At 37.2% G+C, this 13,756-nt stretch overlaps 1 protein-coding gene across 1 annotated transcript; it reads left to right on the plus strand.

The window, feature by feature from the left end:
• Positions 1–10,496: 10,496 nt before the first annotated feature.
• Positions 10,497–11,297, plus strand: LOC113735820 (uncharacterized). The gene has a single exon (XM_027262802.2). The coding sequence runs from the start codon at positions 10,497–10,499 to the stop codon at positions 11,295–11,297; it is 801 nt and encodes a 266-aa protein (XP_027118603.2).
• The last annotated feature ends 2,459 nt before the right edge of the window (positions 11,298–13,756 follow it).

Genomic DNA, 13,756 nt, shown 5'->3' on the forward strand with positions numbered 1-13,756 from the left:
TACCAAAACACTGTCCCAGGGTCACCAGCCGCCCGACCGAGTCCGCTTCTGGCTCGAGTCAACTGGCAACGAAGGGCAAGGGCCCAATTCAGCGAAAAGGCTTACATTCGTGCACAAGTAGCATTCAATCATTGAAAATCAACTTTAGTTTGGATCGAGTGTGATAAAGTACACACTCGCCCATCAAAAATCCATTTAACAATCCTTAGAAAGCATTTAACATTCAAGCAAACATTCACAAATAGTCACATAGTCACTTATTGTACAAACACACAATGGAACACTCACCCGTCTAAGCCAAAATAACGTCAAAAGTTTTCTTCCGAATTATGCTCTTGATCATCGACAAACCCTAAGAATAACCAATCCCAAATTGAAGTGAGCAAATGTAATTTAAGATCCAACTAACCCTAAATCCAAACCTTACATCTTACTAATATTCATAAGAGCAAGTAATAGAAATTTGGGCAGCATGTCCTTTGTATTTCACTATTTTCAGCCATTTATGGCTTTATTATTTTTCTCCATTCAGCCCCAAAACCTCACATAAATAATCTTACCGCAATAGCCTTTCAATAGGCTCAACGTCATTCAATTACAAAACAATGCTAGCAAATTGACCGGAAATAATGGGAATGTTTGGATAGCACAAATATCTTAAATAATATTTCGCTTGCATCATAAAAACATTTCCCAACCCACTTTTTATATTCTCAATTACCTTTTTATTTCACATACATCACATCACAAAAAGTGCTACAGTAATTATTCCAAATAATACTCTATCCAAACAAACCCATTTAAGACAAATAACAAAATAACAGGTTTGATGTCTCTTAGCGTTTCGGTCATAACCGAAGCTATGCTTATCAGATTGGGGTACACTTTATATCATTTTGAAGCTAAGACAAAGGTTTACAACTTTTATGAAGACAAATCAACCCAGTTCATAGTTGATCTAGGTCGAATTTGCAGATTACCGAACCAGAGTTTCATTGTCAGTCTAGTTATCAGCACTGGATTTAAATGGCAGTAACTCAAACTACAAAATTCCGATTGAGGGGTTTTTAGATGCATTGGAAAGTTGAAATGTAGGGCTAAAATTTTTATGTTTTGGCCAAAGGCTGATTTGATACGGATCAAAGTGAAAAACAAAGCCAAAAATGTGAAATCTCAAAACTGCCCACGGAAAAGAACATTTGGCAGTCAGGGGTATTTTAGTCATTTCATATGTTACAGTGCTCCGATTGAGTTGAAATTTTACAAAACGCTATATAACACCATTTCCTACAAATTTGATGTTTTGACCTAAGCCTAATTCGGCCTCTAACATGGACTAATGAAGCTGGTCAGAAGCAGGGCAGTTCAATCTTGAAGCTAGAAATTTGATGAACTCAAGGTATAAAATTCTCATTCATGTCTTGAACCACTACTCCAACTCCCTATATAATCTTATTAACATCATATGCTACATAATCAACAAGAAACACAATTGAACAACTCAAACCCTAGCTCAAAAATCTACCATATCTATCAAAACTACTTAAATAACTATCATTAGCCAAGAGTATGAGTTGCTATACAAACTTAAACAAGATTAAGGGAGAGAAAAAGGAAAGACAGCCTTAATACCTTGCCAAAGATGCTTGCAAGAGAAACCTCAACCTTTCCTTCCAAACCTTAAGCACACCAAGCTTCCCAAGTTCCCAAATAAGACCTTAATCGGTTTAGATTTTCGGTTTCACTCAAACTAAGCTAGAAATCAAGATTGAAATGAAGAGGTTTTTCTCTCTTTTTTTTCTCCCTTAAGTCTCAGCCACAATGAAGCTAATGAGGCAGAAATAGAGCTCCAAAAAAGGATAAGAAGCTAGGACTTGTCTTGGGTTAAAGATGGTTGGATGACTTCCAAGTGTCACCACAAGGTCAACTCTCAAAATTTTTTCTTTTCCTTGGTTTTTATTAATCAATAATTTCGGTTCTCTTGAGCTGATTAAGGGCTGATATTTATGCACTAATAACAATGATATTAAGTTAATAAAGTGGTGGTCAAGTACTGTGTTCAATCGGTGGTGAACGGTACATGTCTGTTCAACCCGATTTTCCTTAAATCGCGTATACTAATGTTTTAATGTATGATTCACTAACTTATTATTATTACTTCTAATCACACAATTTTTCTTATTTAAAACTCACTCTTAATCACACAATTTAGTACACACTCCGTACCGATTACTCACACTACGAAAAGACTTAAAAATCTTAGTTTACCTTAACGATGAAAGTAAAGGGGAAACCCTTGATTTTATGATTAATTGTAACTATGGAGAAGGTAAATGAGTAGTAAAGCTATTATAAAATAATTTATTCAAAATAAAAAGAGAATTTTAAGAAAATAAGAAGAATTTTGTGAGTCCTCACACTCTCTCCCCCTTAAAAAAATTTCGTTCTCGAAATTTTTACCTTCCATCTTCTCAGATGACTCCGGAGTCTGTTGCTTGTCCAAGGCATATACCCGGGCTAGTACTTTTGGTCGTCTCCCTCTGTCATTAGTTTGTCTAGATTTGGTTCTATCCACTTATTGAGCACTATTCCCTCGTGACTGCTTCTTCGGACAGTTGTTAATTTGATGGTCGATACTCCCACAAATCAGACACTTGTGCCCTTTCACCCAGCATTCATTTTCAGTATGATTTGTCTTCCCACAATATCTACAAGCCGAGCGGGGAGCCACTTTTTGGCTTTCTCGAGAAATTCCCTCTTGTTGCCCTTTTCCTATTTGAATTCCTCTTGAAGAACCTTCTTCCAATTGTCCTAATGTCCAGGGTGGGTAGTGTGGAAAGTCCATTCTTCTTACTTTGGAGGGCGTTACATTTTCCTTAAATTCCTCAGGTGCACCAGTAGGTGTACTCCTCTTTCTCGCATGAAAAGCCTTCACTTGCGCCTTCGCAATTTCAATTCTTTGAACTTTTTCAAGGGCTTCCGTGAATGTATTAATTTGTGCAGCCGCCAAAGCTTCTTGCATTTCCACATTTAACCCCTGTACAAATCGTCTCACCCTCCTTTGCTCCGTAGCTATCAACTGGGGAGCAAATTTAGATAGTTTCGTAAACAGAGTTTCATACTTAGCTACACCTAGGGTTCCCTGACGAAATTTAATAAAATCATCTTCCCTCTTCTCCTGGACTATCGGTGGAAGATATTTCTCATTAAACTCTTGCACGAAATTCAACGAGGTCCATGCAGTTCCCTCTCTCTTCCACTTAGCTCTAACTACATTCCACCAGGCTCTGGCTGGTCCTTCAAATTGAAAGAGGCAAAAGCCACTTGTCTTTCCTCTGTATAATGCAAGGTTACAAAAATATTTACTATCACCTCCAACCAGTTTTCAGCTACTTCTGGGTTAGACCCTGCAAAGAATTTCGGTGGAGAAAACTTTTGGAAACGCTCTAAGGCCCTATCCTCTCCTATCTCAGGTTTCTTAGGCTGATTCACTGGAGCTCGGCCTTGTTGCTCCACCAATTGCGCTAAGATATTAGCCATTTGTTGTATTGCCGTTGTTGCTTGGTCCCCAACTTCAACCCCTGGTTCCTGTTGCTGCTCTGCTGCCGCATCTCTTGTTTCTCTGGGTTCTTATACTTGTCTACCGCCACATCCATGGTTAGCCCCTCGTCCTTGATTTCGTCTACCCTCCATACCCTTCTCTCTCTTTTATTTTTTTCAAAAGGTGATATAGTACGTAAACAAAATGAAGTGGCTAAAGCGGCAAGATAAAGACAATTTTAAACCATAAATCCAAGGATAAGGAAATATGCTTAGCATATCTATAACACACCAAATTCACAAAGATACATATCAAGTTGAACAAAATCAAGTGCAGCAAGTACTATACATGTAAGCATTGACATGTCACGAGCAAACTACATATAGTGGCAATACAGTGGCAAAACAAGAAGAAAAACACGACATGCCGTTCCAGCCACCCTAACTTACTTTCTACAGCCCCAAGGTCTTACGTTTCTAGCTTTGGTCATCACTAAACCAGTTGATTCCACTTCTCTCTGGCCGATATTGTCCCACACTCGGTTAAAATATCATCTGTCCAATCTCTCACCTCTCTTACTCCTCAAACTAGACGTCCATTCACCCCTTGCACTTGCCCTCTCAAAACATTAGCCCGTTCTTGTTTTCCCGCGGTGGAAATCTCACGTCCTTAGCATTACCCTCAACTCTTGAGTAATCGGGTACAAGAATCTGAAATAAGATAATTTACAACTCAAGCCGGCCAGTCTCAAGAGTAAATCACCACTTTTGAGATTCCTACCCAACATACATATCTAATATCCTAAACAATGGACATTTGTTCCATACTTAACAAGCCAATCCGCACAGTTTGACAACCCTCTCACGGCATGAGCTTGATAAGAGTTCTGATACCATCTGTGATGACCCCACATCTCCCTAGGGCGTACCTTAGGATTTAGCGGACCACCTGCCCAACTCTTGCCATGACTCACTCATTCACGTCAAGAAAATAGGCTGCAACCTCAATAATGAAGGAAATAACAGTTCCCAAATTTGGAATGTACAAATAGATTCATTTCTATCTCAAACATCCATACAATCCCAAATATATCAAAAGATTTAAGTTCTCAATACATTTAACCCTAATCGAGCGACTAGCGCGAGTACAATTGCAAACGTTCAAAAACAAGACTATACTAGCCTATACCAATCTCACGCCTTCGCTCGTATTCCCTGTAAGAAAAACAAAACTAAAGGAATGAGTTAAAAGTCCAGTGAGGTTCCCAAACAAGAAATCAGGTATAGAAATCAAGGAAATGTTACATATAGCAATTTGCATATTTTGCACAGTAATATCCAGTCATTCAAGAAATAAACACTCAATCATTAAAAGGATATGTGCTCACTTGGAGCCATTCATTCAAGTCGTTCATTCATTCATTCGCCAATCATTTTTCTTATCCCTCCGACATTAGAAAAACATTTGCAAGTGAAAACTCCTCCCATTCTTGACATTCATTCATTGATTTCATTTCTCGCCACTAGCCAATTCACTAGCCAGTTCTCCACCAACCTTCGTGGTCATACTCGAGTATACCAAAACACTGTCCCAGGGTCACCAGCCGCCCGAACGAGTCCGCTTCTGGCTCGACTCGACTGGCAATGAAGGGCAAGGGCCCAATTCAGCGAAAAGGCTTACATTCATGCACAAGTAGCATTCAATCATTGAAAATCAACTTTGACTTGGGTCGAGTGCGATAAAGTACACACTCACCTATCGAAAATCCATTTAGAAATCCTTAGAAAACATTTAACATTCAAACAAACATTCACAAATAGTCACATAGTCACTTATTGTACAAACACACAATGGAACACTTACCGGTCTAAGCCAAAATAACGTCAAAAGTTTTCTTCCGGATTATGCCCTTGATCACCGACAAACCCTAAGAATAACTAATCTCAAATTGAAGTGAGCAAATGTAATTTAAGATCCAACTAACCCTAATATCAAACCTTACATCTTACTAATATAAAAGCAAGTAATAGAAATTTGGGCAGCATGCCCTTTGTATTTCACTATTTTTCAGTCATTTATGGCTTCATTATTTTTCTCAATTCAGTCCCAAAACTTCATAAAAATAATCTTACCACAATAGCCTTTCAATAGGCTCAATGTCATTCAATTACAAAACAATGCTAGCAAATTGACCGGAAATAATGTTTAAGACAAATAACAAAATAACAGGTTTGATGTCTCTTAGTGTTTTGGTCATAACCGAAGCTACGCTTATCGGATTGGGGTACACTTTATACCCTTTCAAAGCTAAGACAAAGGGTTACAACTTTTATGAAGACAACTCAACCCAGTTCACAGTTGATCCAGGTCGAATTTGCCGATTACCCAACCAGAATTTCATTGTCAATCTGGTTATCAGCACTGGATTTAAATGGCAGTAACTCAAACTACAAAATTCCGATTGAGGCGTTTTTAGATGCGTTGGAAAGCTGAAATGTAGGGCTAAAATTTTTGTGTTTTGGCCAAATGCTAATTTGATACGGATCAAAGTGAAAAACGAAGCAAAAAATGTGAAATCTCAAAACTGTCCGCAGAAAAGAACATTTGGCAGTCAGGGGTATTTTAGTCATTGCACACGCTACAGTGCTCCGATTGAGTTGAAATTTACATGCAGCTATGTTTTGACCTAAGCCTAATTCGGCCTCTAACATGGACTAATGAAACTGGTCATAAGCAGGGCAGTTCAATCTTGAAGCTGGAAATTTGATGAATTCAAGGTATAAAATTCTCATTCATGTCTTGAACCACTACTCTAACTCCCTATCTAAGCTTATTAACATCCTATGCTACATAATCAACAAGAAACACAACTGAACAATTCAAACCTTAGCTCAAAAATCTACCATATCCATCAAAACTACTTAAATAACTATCATTAGCCAAGAGTATGAGTTGCTATACAAACTTAAACAAGATTAAGGAAGAGAAAAAGGAAAGACAGCCTTAATACCTTACCAAAGATGCTTGCAAGAGAAACCTCAACCTTTCCTGTCAAACCTTTAGCACACCAAGCTTCCCAAGTTCCCAATAAGAGGTTAATTGGTTTAGATTTTCGGTTTTCACTCAAACTAAACTAGAAATCAAGATTGAAATGAAGTGGTTTTTCTCTTTTTTTTTTCTCCCTTAAGTCTCGGCCACAATGAAGCTAATGAGGCAGAAATAGAGCTCCAAGAAAGGATAAGAAGCTAAGACTTGTCTTGGGTCAAAGATGGTTGGATGACTTCCAAGTGTCACCACAAGATCAACTCTCAAAATTTTTTCTTTTCCTTGGTTTTTATTAGTCAATAATTTCGGCCCTCTTGAGCTGATTAAGGGCTGATATTTATGCACTAATAACAATGATATTAAGTTAATAAAGTGGTGGTCAAGTGCTGTGTTCAATCGGTAGCGAACGGTACACGTCTGTTCAACCCGATTTTCCTTAAATCGCATGTACTAGTGTTTTAATATATGATTCACTAAATTATTATTATTATTTCTAATCACACACTTTTTCTTATCTAAAACTCACTCTTAATCACCAAATTTAGTACACACTCCGTACCGATTACTCACACTACGAAAAGACGTAAAAATCCTAGTTTACCTTAACGATGAAAGTAAAGAGGAAATCCTTGGTTCTACGATTAATTGTAACTATGGGGAAGGTAAATGAGTAGTAAAGCTATTATAAAATAATTTATTCAAAATAAAAGGATATTTTAAGAAAACAAGAAGAATTTTGTGAGTCCTCATATTGCCCCAATTTATTCTCAACCGAGGCTCGTTTTTCTTTCATTTTTCTTCTTCTTTCTGTCATTCCATTCGTCTTTTAAAATGTTCACAATTTGTTCCAGTTTATTTTTAACTGAGGTTTTCTTTTGTTCATTACCTTTTCTTTCAACTTTCCTTAAAAAATTGAATTTGCCCCAGTGTGGGGTTTGCGATCCTCAAGGGTTGCCAAACGAAATGATTTATTTTGAAGGTTCAAAAAAGGATAACTAGGGATTGAATGTTTAATTGGAAAGAAGAAGGCCTGATTTTCAGTGCATTCCTCGCATTAATCTTAAAAGGAAACTTCCATTTATCAGATGAAGAATTTCTTATACGTATCCGAATTGATCGGCTAAGGAAAAGCTTGTCCATCCAGTTCTGCGAGAATAAGTGCTCCACCTTCTTGACGATAAAAGGGCCTTCCAATTTGGTGCAAAAATTGCCCTTAGCCTCCTCTTGCACTGGCAAAATCAGTTTTAATACTTTATCTCCTTCTGTGAATAGTCGTAGTCTGACCTTCTGGTTGTAAGCACGGGCCATCCTCTTTTGCTAGCACTAACCATGACAAATGGCATTTAGCTGCTTTTTATCAAATGACCACTGATTTCTATTTCCTTAATCTTGATCCCAATTCGGCTTGAGTTTCTCTTTATACCATTCGGGCCTCTTTGAAACATTTTTGGATGTCTCTTCGCTACTACTCTCATTTTGAAATCCAAAATCACATTCGTGAGATATTGAGATTGCTGCCATCAAATTTCGGAACAGTGATATCCAAAGGGTCGGAGGATTTTATTCTTGGCCATCTGAAAAGAATGCATAAGTAACACAGTATATATAAAAGTGTACATTTTATTGTATTTCAAGATAAAGATCAAACTTAATAACATGTTACTTGTTAAACAAGACGTGTCTTCAAAAGCCACTTGATTCAAAACTATTTACAAAACATAGTTAAACAAAAAACACATGCATGAATGATTTTCATGGATTTAACCAAAGACAACTCCCCAAATTTATCGAAACTTCCCTTCAAGAGGGAGGGTAATCAATAGTCCAATAGGTGGAAATTTTTTTTTTTTGAGCTTGAGTGTGAGGGGATTGATGTGGATATTTGGATGTATAAGTATGTGGTAGACTATGAGTGGGATATGTGACAGGTTCCTCAGGTGGATTTACGAAATGTGGAGCAAAAGAGATTTGAGTATAGGGTAGGAGTAGCGGTTGCGGTTCAGGTTGACCAGCAGGTAAGGGATCATGTTGTACACCACAAGGTCGGCTGATGGTGTTGTTGCAAACCTATCGGATGATTCAGAATGCGTACTCATGTTTACACTATTTCTTAAACCTCGGCTATGTGACCGTGTAATGATGGGGCATCGTGTAGCTATGTTTGCAAAACACCTGACATTTTAGGAAAAACCCTATTTAAATTCCTCTCTTGACCTGCTATTGACAAAGTAAGAAAAGAAAGAAAAAGAAAAAGACATGAGTTAGTATATATTGAGGTAATTCGGATGCATGCCCTATTGGGGGATCCTTTTTATGCCAAGGGTTGGCCTAGCATGAAAATGCAATCCTTCAGAATAGGCATTATACAATACCCGATGGATCCGATCAACTTATTGCCATTCGATTGAAAGGTAATTTAAAAATTTTGACCAATTGACCGACGGGAGATTTCTAACCTGATAGAACAAGGGTAAAGTTCGAATGGATTGATTGTTTTGATTGATACAAGAATTTGTAAAAACACACCGATTTGACCTTGAAGAACTTTCTATCGGAGAGATTGAAATTTGTTGACAAATTTTCTCAATAAAGCATGGATCGAAGCCCCAATCAATCAAATGGTTGGATACAATGGATGGTTTTCTCAAAATCAACAAGCCATTCAATTTCTAAATTTGACATCGAAACCCTAAGTTGTCAAATGTATCGGATGAACATGATGAACTTTGCTGGATAGCCCTAAAAATGGATACACTTGGTCCAATAGATTGAATGAATTTGACGATTTATTCAAAAATGACTAGATCATCCTAAAAAAGGGTAAACTGGTCAAATGAATTGAATGAAATTTGATAATTTATTCAAAATTGACTGGATCACCCTAAAAAAGGGTAAATTGATCAAATGAATGAAATTGATGATTTATTCAACATGACTAGATTGTCCTAAAAATGAATGAATGGATTGAGTTAATGATTTATCCGAAAATGACTAAATTGTTCTAAAAGTGAATGAATTGATCAAATAGATGAAATGGAGTTAATGATTTATTCAAAAAATGAGTAATTTGTCCAAAAATGATGGATTGAAAAAAGGGATTGGATGAAATTGATGAATAAAATGGTCCAATGGATTGAATGGAATTGATGGTTTATTAAAAAATCAATTGAATTGTCTACCCATTGGTAGTTTCAAAAAATTCATTGCGATACATTAATCTATGAGCCTTCTAAAATCAAGATTTGGCCTCAATATATTTATCGTCTCAACAATGAGGAATTATTTGTGAATTTCTTCAACTTAATGTCCTTTACGCAAAGGGATTTTTACTAGTTTTTGATAAAATGGCCAAAAAATGATTATTAGAGACTTATATTCTAAATGTGCAAAAAATATTCTATCCTTCTCAATGTCATCCTCGTGGAAGGGATCGGATCCTATCTTATCTCGTGCACTCCCCCTTTGGACGGTACAAGAAATATAGATGTGCAAGTCTCATCGGATTACATATCCCAGACACAAGGTGGTTTATTCCTAACACGAGATTCCCTAAATGGCATTCCCTCTAAGATTTATGCATGATGCAAATTTATCAAAGCAATTAAATGTGCAATTTGAAATGAAAACATGACCTAAAGGGATCTTTTGTATACCAGGGTGGGTCTAAAATGATGTGCAATTATTAATCTACAAATGCAATACATCGAAATTTTAAACGTGCAATGACCTATCTAAAAGGGTAGATTCTAAAAGAAGATCATGCCAGATCTCTTATTTTCTAGCATTTGTGAATGCAAAAGACAAGAAAACAAGGAAATGTTAGTTCAACAAATAACACATTACACACTGGAGTCAAGTTTGGAGGAGAATCTCTACCCTGTTTGGTTTTCAGTTGCGTAATTGCTCGAGTATGGCGTCGGTTTTTATCTCTTGGTACTTCACTTCAGCTTCATCGGCGAAAAACCATATTCGGGTTTTTATGCCAATAGTGGTGTGCTGGTTTCTTTGGGTAGCTAGGAACCAGGAGCGCTTTCAGGGAGTGCGGTGGGTGGTTGACAAGATAATCCAAGATGTGGATTATTTTTGGGAGCAGCTTGGGAGGGCAAATAAGCTTCGTCGGTCGCATTTCACGGGGGATGTGGATTGTGAGTTGGTACAATGGATCAAGTCTCCTTCTAGGAGAAGGGCCCCGTGTGCGATTGCCTGGGTCAAACCGCCACTTGGTGTGCTGAAATTTAACTTGGACGCCAGTGTGTTTCAAGGTAGGGCCACGGGTGGTGGTCTGCTGCGTGATTGTCAGGGGAAATTGATTTTTGCTTTCTACAAGGAGTTCGGGGAACAGGATGTGTTAGGGGCGGAGTGTATGGCATTACTGTTTGGTCTGCAGTTGTGTTTACAAAAGGGGCTGCGTCCTTCGTTGGTAGAGGTGGACTCCAAGGCTTTGGTGCAGTTGGTTGTTTCTGGGGCGATTGCTAAGTGGCCTTTGTGTAACAGTTTGAGGAAAGTTAGAGGTCTCCTGAAGGACTTCTCTGCTTCCATTTCACATGTTTTCCGTGAGGCCAACGTACCTGCAGACAGGTTAGCAGCGGTTGGGGCAACTGGCGCTCAGGTTTATGAGCATGACCTCCAGCTGCCGGCGATGGTTAGGGCTGCTATTCTCCTTGACTCACGTGGGGTGCCGGGTTTGCATTGGATAAATGAAGGTGGTTAGAGTAGTGTAATTCTTGGAGGCTGTAATTGGGAAGGGTGGTTCCCCATTTCGATCTTTTGCTTTCAATAAAATTTGGGGCGCTTGTCCTCTTTAAAAAAAAATAATAAATAAAAAATAATAATAATAATAAAAAAAAACATTACAAATTGGAGTAATTTAGATGATACAAAAAGTGAAAAGAAGAAAAATAAGGAAAGAGGGGTGGAATCTCTCCCTTCATGCCTAGTGTTCCTAGTTGGGTACGATCGACTCTACCCTAAGCGATTTCTAATATGGATGCATGAGGTTGGGCTCACTAATGCATCTAAACTCGATAAAGTTTTCAGGCTCCCAAACCTTCAGACCAAAGGCGGAGGGTCATCAATCCCAAGGCCTAAGAGACGGTGGTTCGAGTGATCCCTCGGGCATTGCTATGCACACGTCGTGCCACGGCCACATGTTCAAGTGGATCGATCCTAATCCTAACGGGTGGAGTGGTGTAACAACCACTAAAAGTAAAAAGAAATGAGGGTTTATAAAAGTAAAACATATGCACGTATGAGTGTCCCTATTGAAGGGAGGGATTGAATACCATTTAAAAGCGAGTAAAGGTTGTAGGGTGACTATTTCCCTACACCCAAAATGCAAGCGCGATATACAAACACAAATGAAAAGTAAACACATAAACGATCACATGCGTGGATATTTGAGACGATTCTGTGTTAGATGCAATAAACCCTAAAAAGGAAAAATTCAACCCTAAACCTCCAAATGTGATATATAAAAAGGTTAAAAGAAGAAAAGGATTAACTAAATCAAATGCTCGGACTCTTTAAGTCCCCAGTGGAGTTGCCAAACTGTCGCGCTCCATTTTTTAAAATGAAAAATAAACGTGTTTATAAAAAAAGAATTTTTTATTTATTTTGAGTGAAAAGGCATTTTTAATTAGAAAGTGAATAAGGAAATGAATTTTGATCAATTTTAGAGTGAAAATGAGTTTTGATAACTAGAGAAAATAAATAAAGAAATGGGCCTAAATATGAGGTTTGAAGGTGCGACGATTTTTGGCCCAAAATATAGTGTAAAAAGGGTTTTTAATAATAAAAAAATAGGAGTCGCCACTTGGTATGGAGTTCAGGTGTACCAAGTCACCTAAAATGAATTTTTAAAGAAAAAGTAGAAAAAACCCCTTTTAAACGACTCCAAGTCTTTGAAAATCAGAGAAAAAGGATCGGGAGTCACGGTTGAAAAAAGAGAAGGCAAGGATAAAATCCAAAGCACCCTTTCAACCTAGCCAAGGCTAGTTGCATGATTTAGTCAAAAATTTTCTTAATTTAACCTAAAAATTTATCACATTTGGATGTCACTATATGAATGCCAACCTATACCTAATGGTTATCAAAAGGGTCAATATGTCTCTTCAAAGCTTGATTGGCATTAATCGCATTAATTGCGATGTCCAAAAGTGACTCTTTGAAGAGGTCACAAATATGCAAAAATATGAGATTCTAAGAAAAAGAAAAGAAAATAATAATATACATAAATATATGACCTAAAGGAATGCATCATGACGGGTGCGGGGAACTAAGATTCGTGACTAAATTTTCCCCTTTTTATAGAGGGAATACGAGTGTGCTAAGGCTATAAAAGCCACACTCGTCCATATCCCATATTCAAGGGGTATTTCTCCTATCTAATCAAGCAAATGTACTAACCTATCTCTAATTTTTCTTATATGAAATGCAAGTCTAATGTCATGTCTCACACATAGGGTTATATAGAGGGAAATATGAGATAAGGGATATATATATATATATATATATATATAGAAGGAATATGGGATAAGGGATGTGTATACAAGGGAAATGTCATGCGAAAATGATAAAAAAACCCTAATGAAAAATATGCTCACACAGACATGGTCTAACATGCGAACAGTTCCTAAGGATCTAGCGTTGGACTAGCCCATGTCTCTATTTTCTCACTAGCATTGGACTAGTAAGAAATCGGAAAAAAAAAAACCATAACTAGCATTGGACTAGTGTGGAATCGGGAAAGGGGCCACAACTAGCGTTAGACTAGTGTGGTGACGTCACGCATTGATTATAACTAAATTAGTCATATAAAACATAATAAAGCAAGTAAACATATAAGATCGCATAAATACATAACACATAAGCATGATATCTAGATGCAAGGCCCTAAGAAAGCGGTAAACACATAGCATGCAAAACACACAAGGCGAATAAAGCAAATAAAACCCTAACTATTACATTTAGGAGCCCTAATTACAATTTAAAGGGGGCAAAGAATGAAATAAAATAATAGCCTAACTATTACAATTTTGGCATTTAATTGCCTTCCAAATAATTACAAATTAAATTAAAATAAATATACAAAATCGAAACAATTAAAGTGACTAAACAAATAAATAAAAATAAAATAAAACATTCAAAAATCATGCAATTACACACATAAAA

This window comes from Coffea arabica, chromosome 3c (assembly GCF_036785885.1).
Source record: "Coffea arabica cultivar ET-39 chromosome 3c, Coffea Arabica ET-39 HiFi, whole genome shotgun sequence".
In the NCBI taxonomy this organism is placed as follows: domain Eukaryota; kingdom Viridiplantae; phylum Streptophyta; class Magnoliopsida; order Gentianales; family Rubiaceae; genus Coffea; species Coffea arabica.